The 15,737-nt window shown below is 35.3% G+C and overlaps 1 protein-coding gene across 3 annotated transcripts; it reads right to left on the bottom strand.

Moving 5' to 3' along the window:
* Positions 1 to 5: 5 nt before the first annotated feature.
* Positions 6 to 2,183, bottom strand: LOC113350153. Of its 3 annotated transcripts, none has more exons than XM_026594246.1 (5): positions 2,051 to 2,183; positions 786 to 836; positions 671 to 694; positions 546 to 588; positions 6 to 433 (listed from the first exon to the last, which is right to left on the bottom strand). In XM_026594246.1, the coding sequence occupies exons 1-5, from the start codon at positions 2,051 to 2,053 to the stop codon at positions 309 to 311; spliced, it is 246 nt and encodes an 81-aa protein (XP_026450031.1). In that variant the 5' UTR covers positions 2,054 to 2,183; the 3' UTR covers positions 6 to 308. The 3 variants fall into 3 exon arrangements, with proteins under 3 accessions (XP_026450031.1, XP_026450028.1, XP_026450029.1); XM_026594243.1 differs by lacking the exon at positions 2,051 to 2,183 and adding an exon at positions 1,041 to 1,402; XM_026594244.1 differs by lacking the exon at positions 2,051 to 2,183 and adding an exon at positions 1,086 to 1,401.
* Between the last annotated feature and the right edge of the window lie 13,554 nt (positions 2,184 to 15,737).

A 15,737-nucleotide genomic window follows, 5' to 3' on the forward strand; every position in this document is an offset into this window, starting at 1 on the left:
CCATGTTGCTTCAAGATGATGGACATCAGAAGATTAATGCTAATAAGCAGCGTTGTAGGGTGCTGCTTGACAACAGTACACAAAGATGAACACCTAACTGAGAAAACAATAGCACAGTCATGGGACTCATGACAGTGAAAAAATGTACTTCCCAGTTACGAAATTCATACTAGTCACGTAGAGACAAATATAAACTGCCCAATGTGTCCATCTACAAGTGTGTAAAACAAAGAAACAACTGCTATCTAGTCATAGTAGTGGTTGTACTGCTGATAACCCAATGATCCACTGCACTTACGTTCAGCTGTTTAAGTAGAAGCATCTTCTGGTTTGATATCTTGATGCTTTGGTTTCGACCGATCCAATTCAATATTGGCTCTGAACTCATTGATGTCCTTCTCTAACCCATCAATTCTGCCACCCATCTCATCAAGTATATTTCTCATTAAGGAAAACGAAACGAAAATTTCAACTACGAAATGAATGGTTAAAAGAAACCCTATGCTGATACGTGTTGCATCAACTAAAAGATGGACAAAGGATATTTGTTGAAATAATGGTGTCGCACATAGTATCGAGCCTAGATTGCTGCAAAGTGCAAAGAAAACTGGTTTTGAAACTTCACGATATGTGCCAAATGAGATTAACTGATATATAAGATGAAACTCACCATTTTTTGAACAAGGTCTTGTACCTGAAAAAACATTTTGAAGGCCAAGTAAGAGATTAGAGTCACTTACAAATTCAGAGCAAAACGAGAGAGACGAAATATACAAGATGCTTACAAAGAGAGTCGTATCCGCAGCTCTTTGCTGGTCTTCTGAACCCTTCCCTTCCTGGAAGCAGAAGTGCAGGACTAATTAGACCCTACCAATAGTAAATGAAACACATACAAGAATTTTTTAACCACTAAACAGACTAAATTCATCCCAATGTTTTGCACAGAACAAAATATAAATTATATCAATTACAATTCGAACAAACAAAAATCATTGTAGGCAAGTGAAGTTCAGTGGACCTGATAGCAAAAGGATTCCTACCCAAAAATCAGCACAATAAACTTCTATCCCCACCTTATAACCAACCTTTCTAAAAATTACTCGATACAAAAGAAATGTAACATCTAGTTTCATTGATACTTTTTTGGGTATAGGCCCATCAGAAGACCCTACACACTCAGGTTTGATGCAAGAGAATTTGATCTTCAAGTAGGTCTGGATTTAGCGTTCTATTCCTAGGAGTAATAGCTAGAAATTGATCTATTTCCAGTAGATTGTCACCATACAAGAGTTTCTATCCCTTTGAATTACTAGTATATAAGAACTTTTAATCTATATACAGGACGCGAGTTAGTATCTGTAGGTTAAAGAAGAATACTAGAAGAAGACTTCGAAAGTAAAATGGAACATGAGAGATACAACACCGTGACATAGCGAACACCTTGAAAGTAACGTTGTACAGGTCTTTCGTGAAAGAAATATAACTTATGTTCCTAGTGAACAATTGTCCTGTTATTCTTCTTGTTTGGCTACTGTTATGTTCACCCTATTGGGTCTAATTTGATCATTCATGGTGCAAGTCATGCTAAAGCGCGTCTCATACGTAAAGCAAACATTATCTGAATTTGTACAAAGGGGTTGATAACAATAGTCTAATCAACTGGTAGTGTAACCAAAAAGTATCGGTGACAGTTACTTTCATCATCAAAACTTTCAATTTGTGGCATCACACGAATTAGGTGTTCGAAAAAGAAAAGAAAAACTACCCAACCTAGACATTGACCTTAATAATCTAAACCTAAATCAACATTCCTAATTTCTGTACCCAGTTACACTGCTCGACAATGAAAATGATCTAGTTTGGAATGTTTAACCTGTTTTATCCTCTTCAATTAAAACCCTAGAAAGTAATTAGAAATCCTATTATTATCGAACAATGAAAATTAACAAAAAAAAAAAAAAAATCAGTTTGTGAATTCAGTTTATAAGTGAAAATTCTGCAAATAATTCTGGATAGACGCAAAATTATGGGTTTAAAAATGAGCTCGTACCATTTTTGGTTTCTGAAAACAGATTTTGGTGTCCTTCGATCTCCAGATGTTGATGTTGGTCGGTTAGGGCGAAATGTAAGAATCCTGAAACTAGTTTAACTTCGCGAATTTATTGCATCACCTTGTTTATTTCCACCACGGGGCAGGATAATCTTTTCATATTGAATCATAACTTATAGATTTCGAAGTAACCAAGTGGCGGGAAATATTCACTGCACAATATTACATCAAACCTGACGGTTTAAAGTGGCTGGGCAAGAAACTCTTATGTTATGCTGACAATTTTTGTTTTTTATTTTTTGGATTGGAAGGATGAATACATTATAACAGGTTTACAATTTCGTTTTTATCGAATACATCGGAGTAAATGGTAGATCTTTTAATTTGTGTTGTAAATTTGTGACGTATGTGAAGATTTTTTATCCGTGTTTCTTTTGCATTGTAGTCCGCAACAGAGTTATGTCTTCTATTTATGTACTTCACCTGCGTTTGGAGTAATTCTTCTAAAATTGTCTCGGCTTCTTGCAAAGTGTTTTCTGTTGTCCAAGGGGCTTCTGTACTTACCTTGTTGATGTTGTCTGCCAAGACTTTGGAAACACTTGATAGTCTTGTGATCTACTGAGTACAGTAAAAAGGCGTTATGCTGACAATTCATAACCTAAATATAAATTTTGATACTTACATAAAAACAATTATCAATAATTTGTTTCCTCTAATGCAATTTACTTTGAAAGGATTTTATCATGGAAATCTAAAGCTAAGGAAGTGCGGAAGGATGTCATTTAAAAATTTCAACAAAAATTATCCTCTTGGAGAAGAATTTATCTGTTAAAGGAAGGAAGATTAATCATGATAAAGAGTGAAAAAGCGGGGGTCTAACAACCTCACCCAATATTTTGATTAGCAATCTGTATGGACTAACTCCAATGTACTTTCTAGAGAATCAACTAGACAGTCAGACTTAATCTAGAGAAAAGTATATTGAGGAGTTAATATCTCAACCTCTTGATTTGATCTTTACTCAAGCAAATATAAATCTGCGAGTCTTTATCAAATACAAGGATAAAAGCTTGGATGGTATCAAAGACCAATATCCAAGGATCAATCAATTTCCAATCAACAACCAAAGGTTGGATTTCAAAATTGATTGATACAACGCACACCCTGTGATATTTCAATTATATAACAAAATATAATGCGGAATAGAAATAACACAAACACCGGAAATTTTGTTAACGAGGAAAACTTCAAATGCATAAAAACCCCGGGACCTAGTCCATATTGAACACCACACTGTATTAAGCCGCTACAGACACTAGCCTACTACCAACTAACTTCGGTCTGGAGTGTAGTTGAACCCTAATCAATCTCACACTGATTCAAGGTACAGTTGCGATCCTTACGTCTCTGATCCCAGCAGGATACTATGCACTTGATTCCCTTAGCTGATCTCATCCACAACTAAGAGTTGCTACGACCCAAAGTCGAAGACTTGATAGACAAATCTGTCTCACACAGAAAAGTCTATAGAATTGAATAAATCTGTCTCCCACAAAAATACCCAAGAGTTTTTGTTCCGTCTTTTGATAAATCAAGGTGAAGAGGAACTAATTGATAAACCGGACTTATATTCCCGAAGAACATCCTAGTATTATCAATCACCTCATAATAATCCAAATTGTATGGTAGAGAAATTAGATATTGTGGAATCACAAACGATGAGACGAAGATTTTTGTGATTTCTTTTTATCTTGCCCTATCAGAGATATAATCTCAAGCCAATTATTCAATTGAACTCGTACGATAGAAAATGGCAAGATCAGATCGCTCAACTACAAGAAAATTAGTTTCGCCTGGCTTCACAATCCCAATGAATTCTTTCAGTCGTTCACCTACAGGGTCTCGAGAATAAACCTAAGGTTAAAGGAGAATCGACTCTAGCAAACTAACTAGTATCACACAGGAGGTGTGGGGATTAGTTTTTCCAGATACTAGATGTCACCTTTATATAGTTTTCAAATCAGGGTTTGCAATCTAAGTTACCTTGGTAACAAAGCATTCAATATTCACCGTTAGATGAAAATCCTGATTCAACCAAGCTAATATCTTTCAACCGTTGGATCGAAACTTAGCTTGTTACACACAGAAATGAAATGTATTCATTTAGGTTTGAGTAACCGTACCTAAACGTGTACACTTAGTTGGTTCACAAATAGTTAACCAATGGTTAGCTATATGAGAACTTTCATATTAACCGTATTCATCTTTCTCATAACTAGTTCAAATGACTCATAAGAACTAGTTGAAGAGTTGTTCAATTTCTTAGGTCTTTATTCATAGACACAATTGAAACAAAATTGGTTTGATACACTTGAATCAATTAATGAACAATATAGCCACGGTTTGCAAAGATTGCATTCATTATAATTTATCGTTTTAAGATCATGAACTACCGATTTGAGATATCACCAGCTTGAGTACGCGTACGGGTATGCGTACCGTAGTTACCGGATTTGAGTTTACAAACTCAGCAGAAATTTTCGGTTCGAAAACTTCCGTGGGTACGCGTACCTAAGGTGACTGGCTTACTAGTTTGCAAACTTACAAACTCCAACAGAAATTTTCGGTTCGAAAACTTCCGTGGGTACGCGTACTCAACCTGTCTCCTTCACCAATGTCGCATGCACACATATGCACGCACTTGGCTTCCGGTACATGGATTTATATACTCATGTGAGAACACACTATATATGCTTATATCCATAGATGGTAATCTCAACTCTACATTTCAATCACTGAAACATTCTTCTATAATGTTACAACAATCGTTATTCACGAATATCATCATCAAAGCTATTTTCAAGATTGAAACGTCATCATGACTTTCGTCACGGGTAAAGATGAAAATGGTTAAAGCGAAAGCTTACCAACACATATTCCGAGAAAAAGATAGGCGAGTAAACTCGGCTCGAAATAGCAAATGTGTATGTATGAAAACTATCATACTTAAACGACTTTGTATCAAGAGTAGGAGATAGAATAGACTTTTGAGTGATAGATAAGTTCAAGTCTCCACATACCTTTTAGTCGGATGAAGTTCCACCGGTTCCTCGAGTAGTTCTTCGTCTTCGTAAGATGATCGCCATGGAGTCTGGAGCTTCAACTACACTTGACTATCCTAGTCCGAGACTTAATCATAAGTAAACTAGAAATCAAGACATATAGTTTTGATCACTAATATTGACAAACATGCTTGAGATATCAACGCATGCGAGTTCGACCGAGCAATGCTCTAACAAAGAGTGCACACTCGGGTCTTCCGATATACCTCTTGACAATGTTTCAAATGCCAATGTATGTGGTAAAGGAGTTGGACAAGATAACGAGAAATTTTATGCGATAAGGAATTGGGCTAGAGCAACTGTTCCTAAACACAGGGGTAGAATTGGGATTAAGAATCTAAAGTTGGTTAACAAGGCCTTGCACGCCAAGTGGATTTGGAGATATGGAATTGAGAAAAAGGCTTTATGGAGGAAGATCGTTCAGGAGAAGTTTGGGGGTAAGACTAGTGCTCTTTTCGCAAATGATAGTAAAATGGCAGTTGGCTCTAATTTGTGGGCTGGTATCCTTAACTCCAAAGATCTAGTGACTAACAATACTTCTTTTCAAGTTAAAGATTATGTAGGGGTTTATTTTTGGCTGGATACATGGACTGGTGAAAATACTCTTAAGCTTGCTTTTCCTTCTTTGTTTAAGTTGTCCAAAAACAAGAAAGCAACTGTAAAAGATATGATTTCTACGGATTTAGTATGGGAATTCAGTTTTAGTAGGAATTTGAATGATATGGATCTTGGGGAGGTAGTAAGGCTACTAAAACTGTTGGGTGACCCTTCTATGGTAATCTCAGAAGCAGAAGACTTGAGGATTTGGAATTCAGGTTTTTTTTCTGTAGCCAATTTTTTCGAATTCTTACATACTGGTGGTTATCTGAGATTCCCTCATAAACATATTAGGAGCCCAAAAAAAAAGTTTTGTTTCTAGTCTGGACCTTATGCTTTCAAGGTGCTCCAACTTTGGATTACCTTTACAGAATTGGTAAAACTCAAGACGCGGGGTGTCTGCAATGGCAGTCTGAGACTGAATCTAGTGAACACCTTTTTCTTCATTGCACTTACACAAATAAAGTATGGGATTATTTTCTTGATAGTTTTGGTGTTAGATGGGTGCAGCAGAATAGTGTAAGAAATGTTATGTGGGAATGGGGTCAAAAGAATAGTAGTAAAAGAGCTAGAAGATTATGGGGTATGGTGTCGTTTGCAATCTGGTGGAATGTGTGGAAGAAGAGTAATGATAGAGTTTTTAACAATAAAGCTAGGTCCACGAAGCAAATCATAATTGCAATGAAGTGTTGTGTCTTCAACTGTTCTATTAACACTGGTTTTTTCAAATATATTTCGCTGTCAAATATCATTTGTAACTGGGGTGTTGTCTTACGCGGTTAACTCATTGGTTTCTTTCGTTCTTTTCGTGTATCTTTTTGTCACTGTTTTAATGACTCATTGATCTATTAATAAATTTTTCCTTTGATTGTCGAGAAAAAAAAGGTGATAAGGTGTCACCACATAAAAAGGACTGAAAGAATAAAATAAGGCTTTATATTCAAAAAATACAGTACAACCCATTTAACAGTGTGTTTGATTCGGGATTATAGAATCATAATTATGGGATTATATGATTTATATGAGACTGGAAATAATTTTTGGAAATAAATTCTCCCAGTTTTTAGGGTCCAGAGATTAATGCTTATAAAATTTATTTGAGGTGTATTGATTTTGGTAGCCTACTAATTAATCTTTTAGAGTTCATATTTGGTCAAACTCTCTCTAGCAACTTGGAATTTGATCCACAAACCATCAATTAGTCCCACGAACCAATAACCGTGAAAACGTGGGGATACCAAAATATACCACCAACTTTTTCTTAGGAAACTTGTATGGACAAACTTAAATATAATTCCTAAAGTTCCACTTAATGAATCTCAATCAAGGAATAATATTCAGAGTTATATGTCTTTCTCTCACAATCAGAAAGTTTACAGAGACAAGTCCGTGAATCTGATTTATGTGTGAGAGTACTTGGGTGATTCCAAATATCAATTTCTAAGTATTAATCAAGTCATATCCAATAAACAAGGACGGATGTATCTACTTTGATTGATTAACGCACGACCTGTGATATTTCAATTATAAAGATAAACAATATAATGCGGAAAAATAAATAACACAAACACCAGAAGTTTTGTGAAGGAGGGAACCGCAAATGCATAAAAACCTTGGGACCTAGTCCAAATTGAACACCAAACTGCATTGAGCCGCTACAGACACTAGCCTACTACCAATCAACTTCAGACTGGAATGTAGTTGAGACCGAATCAAACCTCACAAAAATTTAATAATAGCCACGCTCCTTACGCATATTGAATCCCAGCAGGCCTCCGCGCAAATGATTCCCTTAACTGACATCCTTTACAACCTAACAGTTGCTTCAACTCAATTGAAGACTTTAAACCAATCTGTCTCCCACAGATAAGCCTATATATGTGATTTCCTTTTTGATCGTAGATCAAGGTGAGACTCGAATCGATAGCAATAGACAAATTCTAGATAACCTCAAAATATGGACATATGCTACCCGAAATGCAGCCTAAATTATTATTCACCTAATAAGTATTAAACTTGTGGAATCAACAAAGTCTGAGACGAAGAGAACTTTAATGATTTCTATCTAACTTGATTGATGGAGCAATGATGCAGGGCATATACTTTTTCTAGAAGATTCCGCATAGAAGCTTGGCTTCTAAGTTTAATTTGATTATGTCTTTCCTTATTTTAGGACTCTTTTAGATTTCCTTTTTGTTTCACGTTTCCTAGTTTAGTTATTTACCTAAGCCTATATAATGTCTAGTCTTATTTCTTGTTTAGAAACAACTTTTATCAATCAATTATTATTAACAAAACTATCTTCTTCCTACGTTTCTTCTTCTTCTTACTCAATTCTCTTCTTTCTTAACCTACGACAATCTTTGCATTGCTTTCTTTCTCTTATACCACATCAATTGGTACCACAGTCTTAGGTTTTAGGTTCTATTCTTAAAACCCGATCCTTAATCGCTTCCGCAACTCAGTACCTTTAACAAAAAAAAAAAAAAAAAAAAACCTCTATGACTAGCACCGTTACTCAAGAAGCTTTTGACGCTGCTATCACCAAGCTTACGAATCTTATTATTGCAAGTACTACTGCTAGTAATGCTGGTATAGCTACAATTAATACCAATATTGCTACGGTTTCAGATAACCTGACCAAGCTAGAAAAAAATTGCTTTGAACAGTTTACAAATATTGAAAAGAAGTTTGAAGATATTCATCTGATTCTAGATAAGTTTGTCACTACTCTTAAGATTGAAGATGAAGAAACTATAAAACTCCTGGCTGAAGCAAAGAAACCATCATCATCAAAAAAAAATCCGTTTGTGCACAAAGATGATATTCCTGATGACATTATCCAAAAGATTAAAAGAACTCTACAACACGAAGGATTTATCGGTTGTACCCCAAATAAGAGTTCTATTATTCAAACTCATGACTGTGAGGATGAAGATACTGAAGAAAAAATCAAGAAAAAATTTGGATTGAAGACAAAAGGCTTAAGTCTTCACAAAATCCTTACAGTTCTCCACCTGAATATAAATTGAAGACTGATATCCCAAGTTTTAATAGTAGTTTCAGAATTGAAGAGTTTTTAGATTGGTTTTATGAAGTTGAGGCTTTATTTCAATTTATGGAGCTAGATTCCAGATCATTCTAAAGTTCGACTTGTTGCATATAAAATTAAAGGAGGTGATGTTGCTTGGTGGGAAAGATTGTGTGATGACAGAGTTAACACTTCTAAGCCTCCTATTCGTACTTGGGATCATATGCGCAAGTTACTGCGAGCTAAATTTCTTCCAAAAGATTACAAACAACAATTTTTTATTAAACTTCAACACTGTAGACAAGGAGCACGGTTAGTCGAGGAATATGTTGCAGATGAACTGCATGAATCAGAAGAACAACTAGTAGCAAGGTTTGTGAAGGGTTTGAATACTTTGATTCAACAAGGAATGGTTCAGTCAGTTTTCACCATGGTTGAAGCTATTCAACAGGCGATTAAATTTGAACGTCGACTTCTTCGTTCAGCTAAGATCTCCCAACCTAGACAAAGTCGTTACCAAGGTAATTACAGACCTAATAATCCATCTCAAAAATTTTCTCACGAAGTTACTCCAATGTATTATTCAAAGTCGTCATATCAAAATGATAGTAGCTATCCTTCTCGTAAACCATCCTCTACTACATCTTATACACCTCCTCCTTTGAATACTGCACCTATATTACCGACTCCAACAGAGATTCAAGCTTTTCAACAGACTCAGGTTCAATAAAACCAAGTTGTTATTACTTCTGGAAGTCGTTTTTCTACCAGGAATCAACAACAATTTCCACCACAACAACAAAACAATAATGCTTATGCCAAATTTCGAGGAGACAAGTGCAATAAATGTCTATAACCTGGGCACACGTCTAGTGAATGTCGGAAAATTAATTATTTTATTGGAGACACTCAGTGCATTAATGAAGTCAATGATGATTTTAATGAAGAAGATTCGCCTGAACAACAAGAAGAAGACGAATTTGTTGGTGTGATTCGTCCACTTCTTCTTACACAACCATGTCCTTCTCAAAGACACAATATATTTCGATCAAAGTGCTATATTGGTGGTAAAATTTGTAATATGATCATTGATGGTGGAAATGTCGAAAATTATGTTGCTACTCACGTGGTTAAAAAGCTTGGGCTACCAGTACATCCTCATCCAGTACCTTACTCTGTAGGATGGGTTAATAAATCAACTACTCAAGATGTCACTCATCAATGTAATGTAACTTTCAAGTTTGAAGGTTATGAAGATTCAGTTCTTTGTGATGTTATTGATATGAGTGCAACACATCTTCTTCTTGGTCGACCCTGGCAATACGATCTTCAAGCAATACATAATGGTTTCGAAAATACATATACTTTCATTCATAATGGGAGCACAAAGATTTTATGTCCATCAAAGTCACAGGCAGATATACGAGAATTGTGTGAAGACAGAACCAGCGTTATTGTAGCCACTATTGTCCATTCTTTAAACTCTCATGAAGAATCTAAACCTATGATTGAGTTACCTGATAAGGTTCAACCTTAGTTATCTCAATATAGTGTTTTATTTCCAGATGAGTTACCAACTACTTTACCATCATTAAGGGATATTCAACACTGTCTTGATTTTATTCCTGGAGCTTCTCTACCTAATCAAGCACACTACAGGTTGAGTCCTACTGAGCATGAGATTTTTCAAGGTCAAGTGAATGATTTACTTCAAAAGGGTTTGATAAGACCTAGCAACATCCCTTGTGCTATCCCTGCTTTCTTGGTTATCAAAAAAGATGGTGGATGGAGGATGTGTATCAATTGCAGAGCACTGAAACGAATCACAATTCCTTATCGATTTCATATACCTCGTATTGCTTTCGGGTTTTATTATCTTCACTAAGTTGGACTTACGCAGTGGATATCAGTAAATACGATTCGAGAAGGAGATGAATGGAAAACAACATTCAAGACGCGTGAAGGATTATTTGAATGGCTTGTCATGCCATGTGAATTATCTAATGCACCAGGCACCTTTATGCGACTCATGAATCAGGTTCTCCAACCCTTTCTTAGTAAATTTGTTATTGTATATTTTGATGACATTTTGATTTTCAGTCGAAATGAGCAAGAGCACCTTGATCATCTGTCACAAGTATTTCAAGTTCTTATTGACAATTACTTATATGTTAATTTGAAGAATTGCACCTTCATGACTTCTTCAGTAACATTTTTGGGATATGTAATATCTAATCATGGCATACATGTCGATCCTACTAAAGTTTAAGCAATTAAATATTGGCCAGTTCCTACTTCTATTAAGGATGTTCGTAGTTTTCATGGTTTGACTTCCTTTTATAGAATATTTGTGAAATAATTTAGCAGTATTTCTGCACCTCTAACTGACTGCCTCAAGAAAGAGAAGTTCGAATGGACAAAAGCAATGGATATAAGCTTTAATGCTCTGAAAGAAAATCTTTGTATTGCGCCAATTCTTGTTTTACCAAATTTCGACAAGCCTTTTGAGATAGATTTCGATGCTTCTATTATTGGTATTGACATTGTTTTATCACAAGAGGGTCATCCAATTGCATATCACAGTGAAAAGAATTCAGATGCACAAAAAAAATGGTCTACCTATGAATTGGAATTACTTTCTCTTGTTCAGGCTCTCAAACAATGGCATACTTATTTGATACGTAGGGAATTTGTTGTTAATACTGACAACCATACACTGAAATTTTTGAATACTTCTGCTAAAGTTAAACAGGATGCATGATCGATGGTTAGCTACAATCAACAGATATACTTTCTCTGTGAAGCACAAAAGTGGAAAGTTGAACCAAGTTGCTGATGCTCTAAGTAGAAGAAGTCATCTATTAATCACAATTCGTAATCAGAGTTTTTCATTTGATTACATCAAAGACATCTATCCAGAGGATGAAGATTTCAGTAAATTATGGAACTTATGCAGTTCTCAAAGTCATGAAGTTGATGATTTTCTCATTCAAGATGACTTTTTTTTAAAGGTAATCGTTTATGTATTTCGCAAGGTTCTTTACGTTTACATCTTATACGTGAATTGCATGGTAGTGGTCTTGGCGGTCATTTTGGAAGAGATAAAACCATCGCACTTGTCGAAGAAAGATTTTATTGGCCTTCATTGAAAAGAGACGTACAAAAATTTGTACAAAAGTGCATGGTATGTCAGAGAGATAAGGGTACTATTCAAAAATACATGGCTATATACTCCACTACCAGTTCCTGATGCACCTTGGGTTGACGTTAGTATGGATTTTATACTTGGATTGCCTCGTATTGCTAGAGGTAATGACTCTGTAATGGTCGTAGTTGATCGTTATTCTAAAATGGCTCATTTTATTTCCTGTAAAAAGTCTACTGATGCTTCAAACGTAGCTGCCTTGTTCTTCAAGGAAATCGTACATCTACATGGAGTTCCAAAATCCATCATTTCTGATAGAGATACTAAGTTCTTAAGTTACTTTTGGAAGACTCTTTGGATACGTTTGGGAACTGCTTTACAGTTTAACAAAACTTCTCATCCACAAACTGATGGCCAGACGGAAGTAGTGAACCGTCCACTTGGTAATCTCATTCGAGCTAAATGTGTGGATAACAACAAAAAATGGGATATTTTACTTCCTCATATGGAGTTTGCTTTCAATACTTCTATCAACCGTTCTACAGGAAAAACTCCATTTGAGATTGTGTACTCTAAGGTTCCCAATCATACACTTGACTTGGTGGTATTACCCAACACTCAAAGTACAAGTACAGCTGCGGATTCTTTTGTGGACAAGGAAACTGAACTACACAAGTCAGTAAAGACTAAGCTGGAAAAATCTAATTCAAATTATAAAGAAGATGCTGATAAACACAAGCGACTAAAGATTTTTAAAGAAGGTGAATTAATCATGATCCATCTGCGAAAGGAAAGATTTCCAGTGGGGACCTATAACAAAACCAAGATGAAAAAGTATGGTCCTTTCAAGGTTTTAAAGAAGATCAGTGATAATGCACATGTCATTGATTTACCAAGTGACTGGAATATTTCAAATACATTTAATGTGCAAGAGTTTTCACTTTTCATGGTGATAATGACTTACTGATTTGCACAGACAACTCGAGGACGAGTTTCATTAAAGAAGGGGGATTGATGCAGAGCATACACTTGTTCCAGAAGATTCCGCATAGAAGCTTGGCTTCTAAGTTTACTTAGATTATGTCTTTCCTTATTTTAGGACTCTTTTAGGTTTCCTTTTTGTTTCACGTTTCCTAGTTTAGTTATTTACCTAAGCCTATATAATGTCTAGTCTTATTTCTTGTTTAGAAAAAACTTTTATCAATCAATTATTATTAACAAAACTATCTTATTCCTACGTTTCTTCTTCTTCTTACTCAATTCTCTTCTTTCTTAACCTACAACAATCTTTGCATTGCTTTCTTTCTCTTATACCACATCAAGCAAGCTCAAAAATCAATCAAGATCGGGATACTCGAGCTATCAAGATAAACAATAGCTGGACCTGGCTTCACGAATTCGTGTGAAGTCTTTGTAGTTTCTAAACCCTAGAAGAGTTTTAGGAAGATGACGACTCTAGTTTACAACTAGGACATTCCAAGAAAGTAGTGTCTGGATTCAAAGATCCCAGTTGCTTGAGGTTCTCTTTTTATAGACATTGAAAGCATTGGTTGCTTTAGGTTTAAGCTAAGATAGCTTTGGAACCAAGCAAACAATATCCACAGTTAGATGAATCTTTGAATCTGATTAACATACAAGATATACACTCTGGTTAGGATGAACCGTAACTGAACCGTTTACAAAGACCACGCTCATGAATGGTTAGTCGAAACTAGCCAACTGAACTATAAGCTTGGGCATTTTCATATAACACTTAAGACTTAACTTGAGTCACAATTATGTGATCAAATATGTCAATGGTGCTTTTAGAGATTATTTGAATGCTAATTATCTCGGAGAAATAATTTTATGTGCATATGAATTTAATCGACATGGTAAGTAGGCGTACTAGGTGCATATACTTAACCCGTTCGTGAATAGTTATGTCATGGTACGTGTACCGGTATGTACACCTTAAGACATAACCGAGTTCCGGAGTTCACAGAACTTTTTCGGTATGCGTACTAGAATGGATACCATTAAAAAATAACTGAGTTCCAGAGTCCACATAACTTTTACGGTATGCGTACCGGTATGGACACCAAACCGGTTCCGGGACCAACAGTTTCTTTTCTAGTATATGTATTGATCCGGGTTCACGAGTTCATAGACTTTTTAAGGTGTGCATACTAATATGCGTACCAAAAAGTTGTTGTCGATATATAGCTACTCCGATACGTGTACTGAGTACATGTATTACGTCTTCAGACCTTAACAATTTTCTCAGTTTGTAAGACTGATATGTATACTGTCTTATATCCGAAATTACAGTAGTTATATATTTCTCTTTAAATCAATTCGAAACATTCCCAAATAACATCAGTGACACATATCATTGTTCCAGGCTATTTTCGAATGATAATCTTGAATCACGATTTTGATTATGAGCAATAAATTTTTCTTAACCGAAATTCATCAAGTATGAATAAATGTTCATTAAGCTTAGTCATATTTCGAGAACTAATTAACAAGATAAACTTGACTCGAAATTCTTGATATACTTACAATAGTCTAATTAGTTATGCGACATCGTCTCATAGATAAAAAGATGAATATAACTTGAGATATAGGTGGTTCAGTCTTCACTTACCTTTTGTTGAAGACGTTCTCCAAAAGCTTCGGTTGATCTTCGCCTTCAAACGGCAGAGCGCAATGATGACTACCGTGATGTCCGTTTCTCAACTACATCTTTTATCCTAATCCAAGACTTAACTATTTATAGACTAGAAATCAAGATATAGTTTTGACAACTGAATTTGACAACAAGCTTGAGATAACAACACTTGTGAGTTCAACTGAGCAATGTTTTAATATACCGGTTCTTATACCCTTGGTCAGTCATCCCTCTTCCATAACTATGTTTTACTTCCTAATGCTCAACATAGCACTATTTTTAATTATGATCAAAAATTAATTAATGATCCTTACACCAAATTCTATGCAACTGACTTTGGTAAATGCTTAATCAAGCGTCTGGATGCCACCTGGTTGACTCGTCACCATAATGGTCGGTCTCTCTCTCACCTATTGGTTGACCTTCATTCAATCATCCATTGATTATCCACCAATTGAAATTAGGGTTTTGAACCTAATGCTCTGCATAATATAATTCTGAACAGGTCCGAACACCAATAATATTTGTATTGATCCAACAATCAATATGTAAATTTATTATTTTAATATTCAATCTAGCTACCAGTATTTTATTAATATTTTAATTTATATTTAATTAATATTTTATTGATTCAACTATGAATATTTGAATATTGATCCAGCTATCAATATTTTGTTGGTCCATCAACCAACACCTAGTTGGTTCTTTAGTTGACTAGTATTTTAATATTATAATCTCTCTTGTCATTCGACTTACTCGTGACATGTATCGAGGATGAACGATCTATCATAATTCAACAATGATCATCTTTATATGACTTCTATCATATGCTTGACGCATCAGCATAATGGTTTATGATTGATCCAAAACAATCTCATTCAACCTATGCTTATCAATCCAAGTCATTCGACTTAGTGCTTCAACTAGCACAATGATATGTCGCAATCATCAGTGACCCATCAGACTCAATATCTATGGTCCACAAAGCATATTACTGTTCCAGCAATCACTTCATGCTTTATCCATTATAACCTTGAATTACGAACTATGTTAAATTCATTATTTAAGACTCATAATCTAACTAGGTCAACGGTTGACCATATAAAATATGCCTGCAAGACAGACTTTCGCATGAGACA

Source organism: Papaver somniferum, chromosome 2, assembly GCF_003573695.1.
Source record: "Papaver somniferum cultivar HN1 chromosome 2, ASM357369v1, whole genome shotgun sequence".
NCBI classification, from domain to species: domain Eukaryota; kingdom Viridiplantae; phylum Streptophyta; class Magnoliopsida; order Ranunculales; family Papaveraceae; genus Papaver; species Papaver somniferum.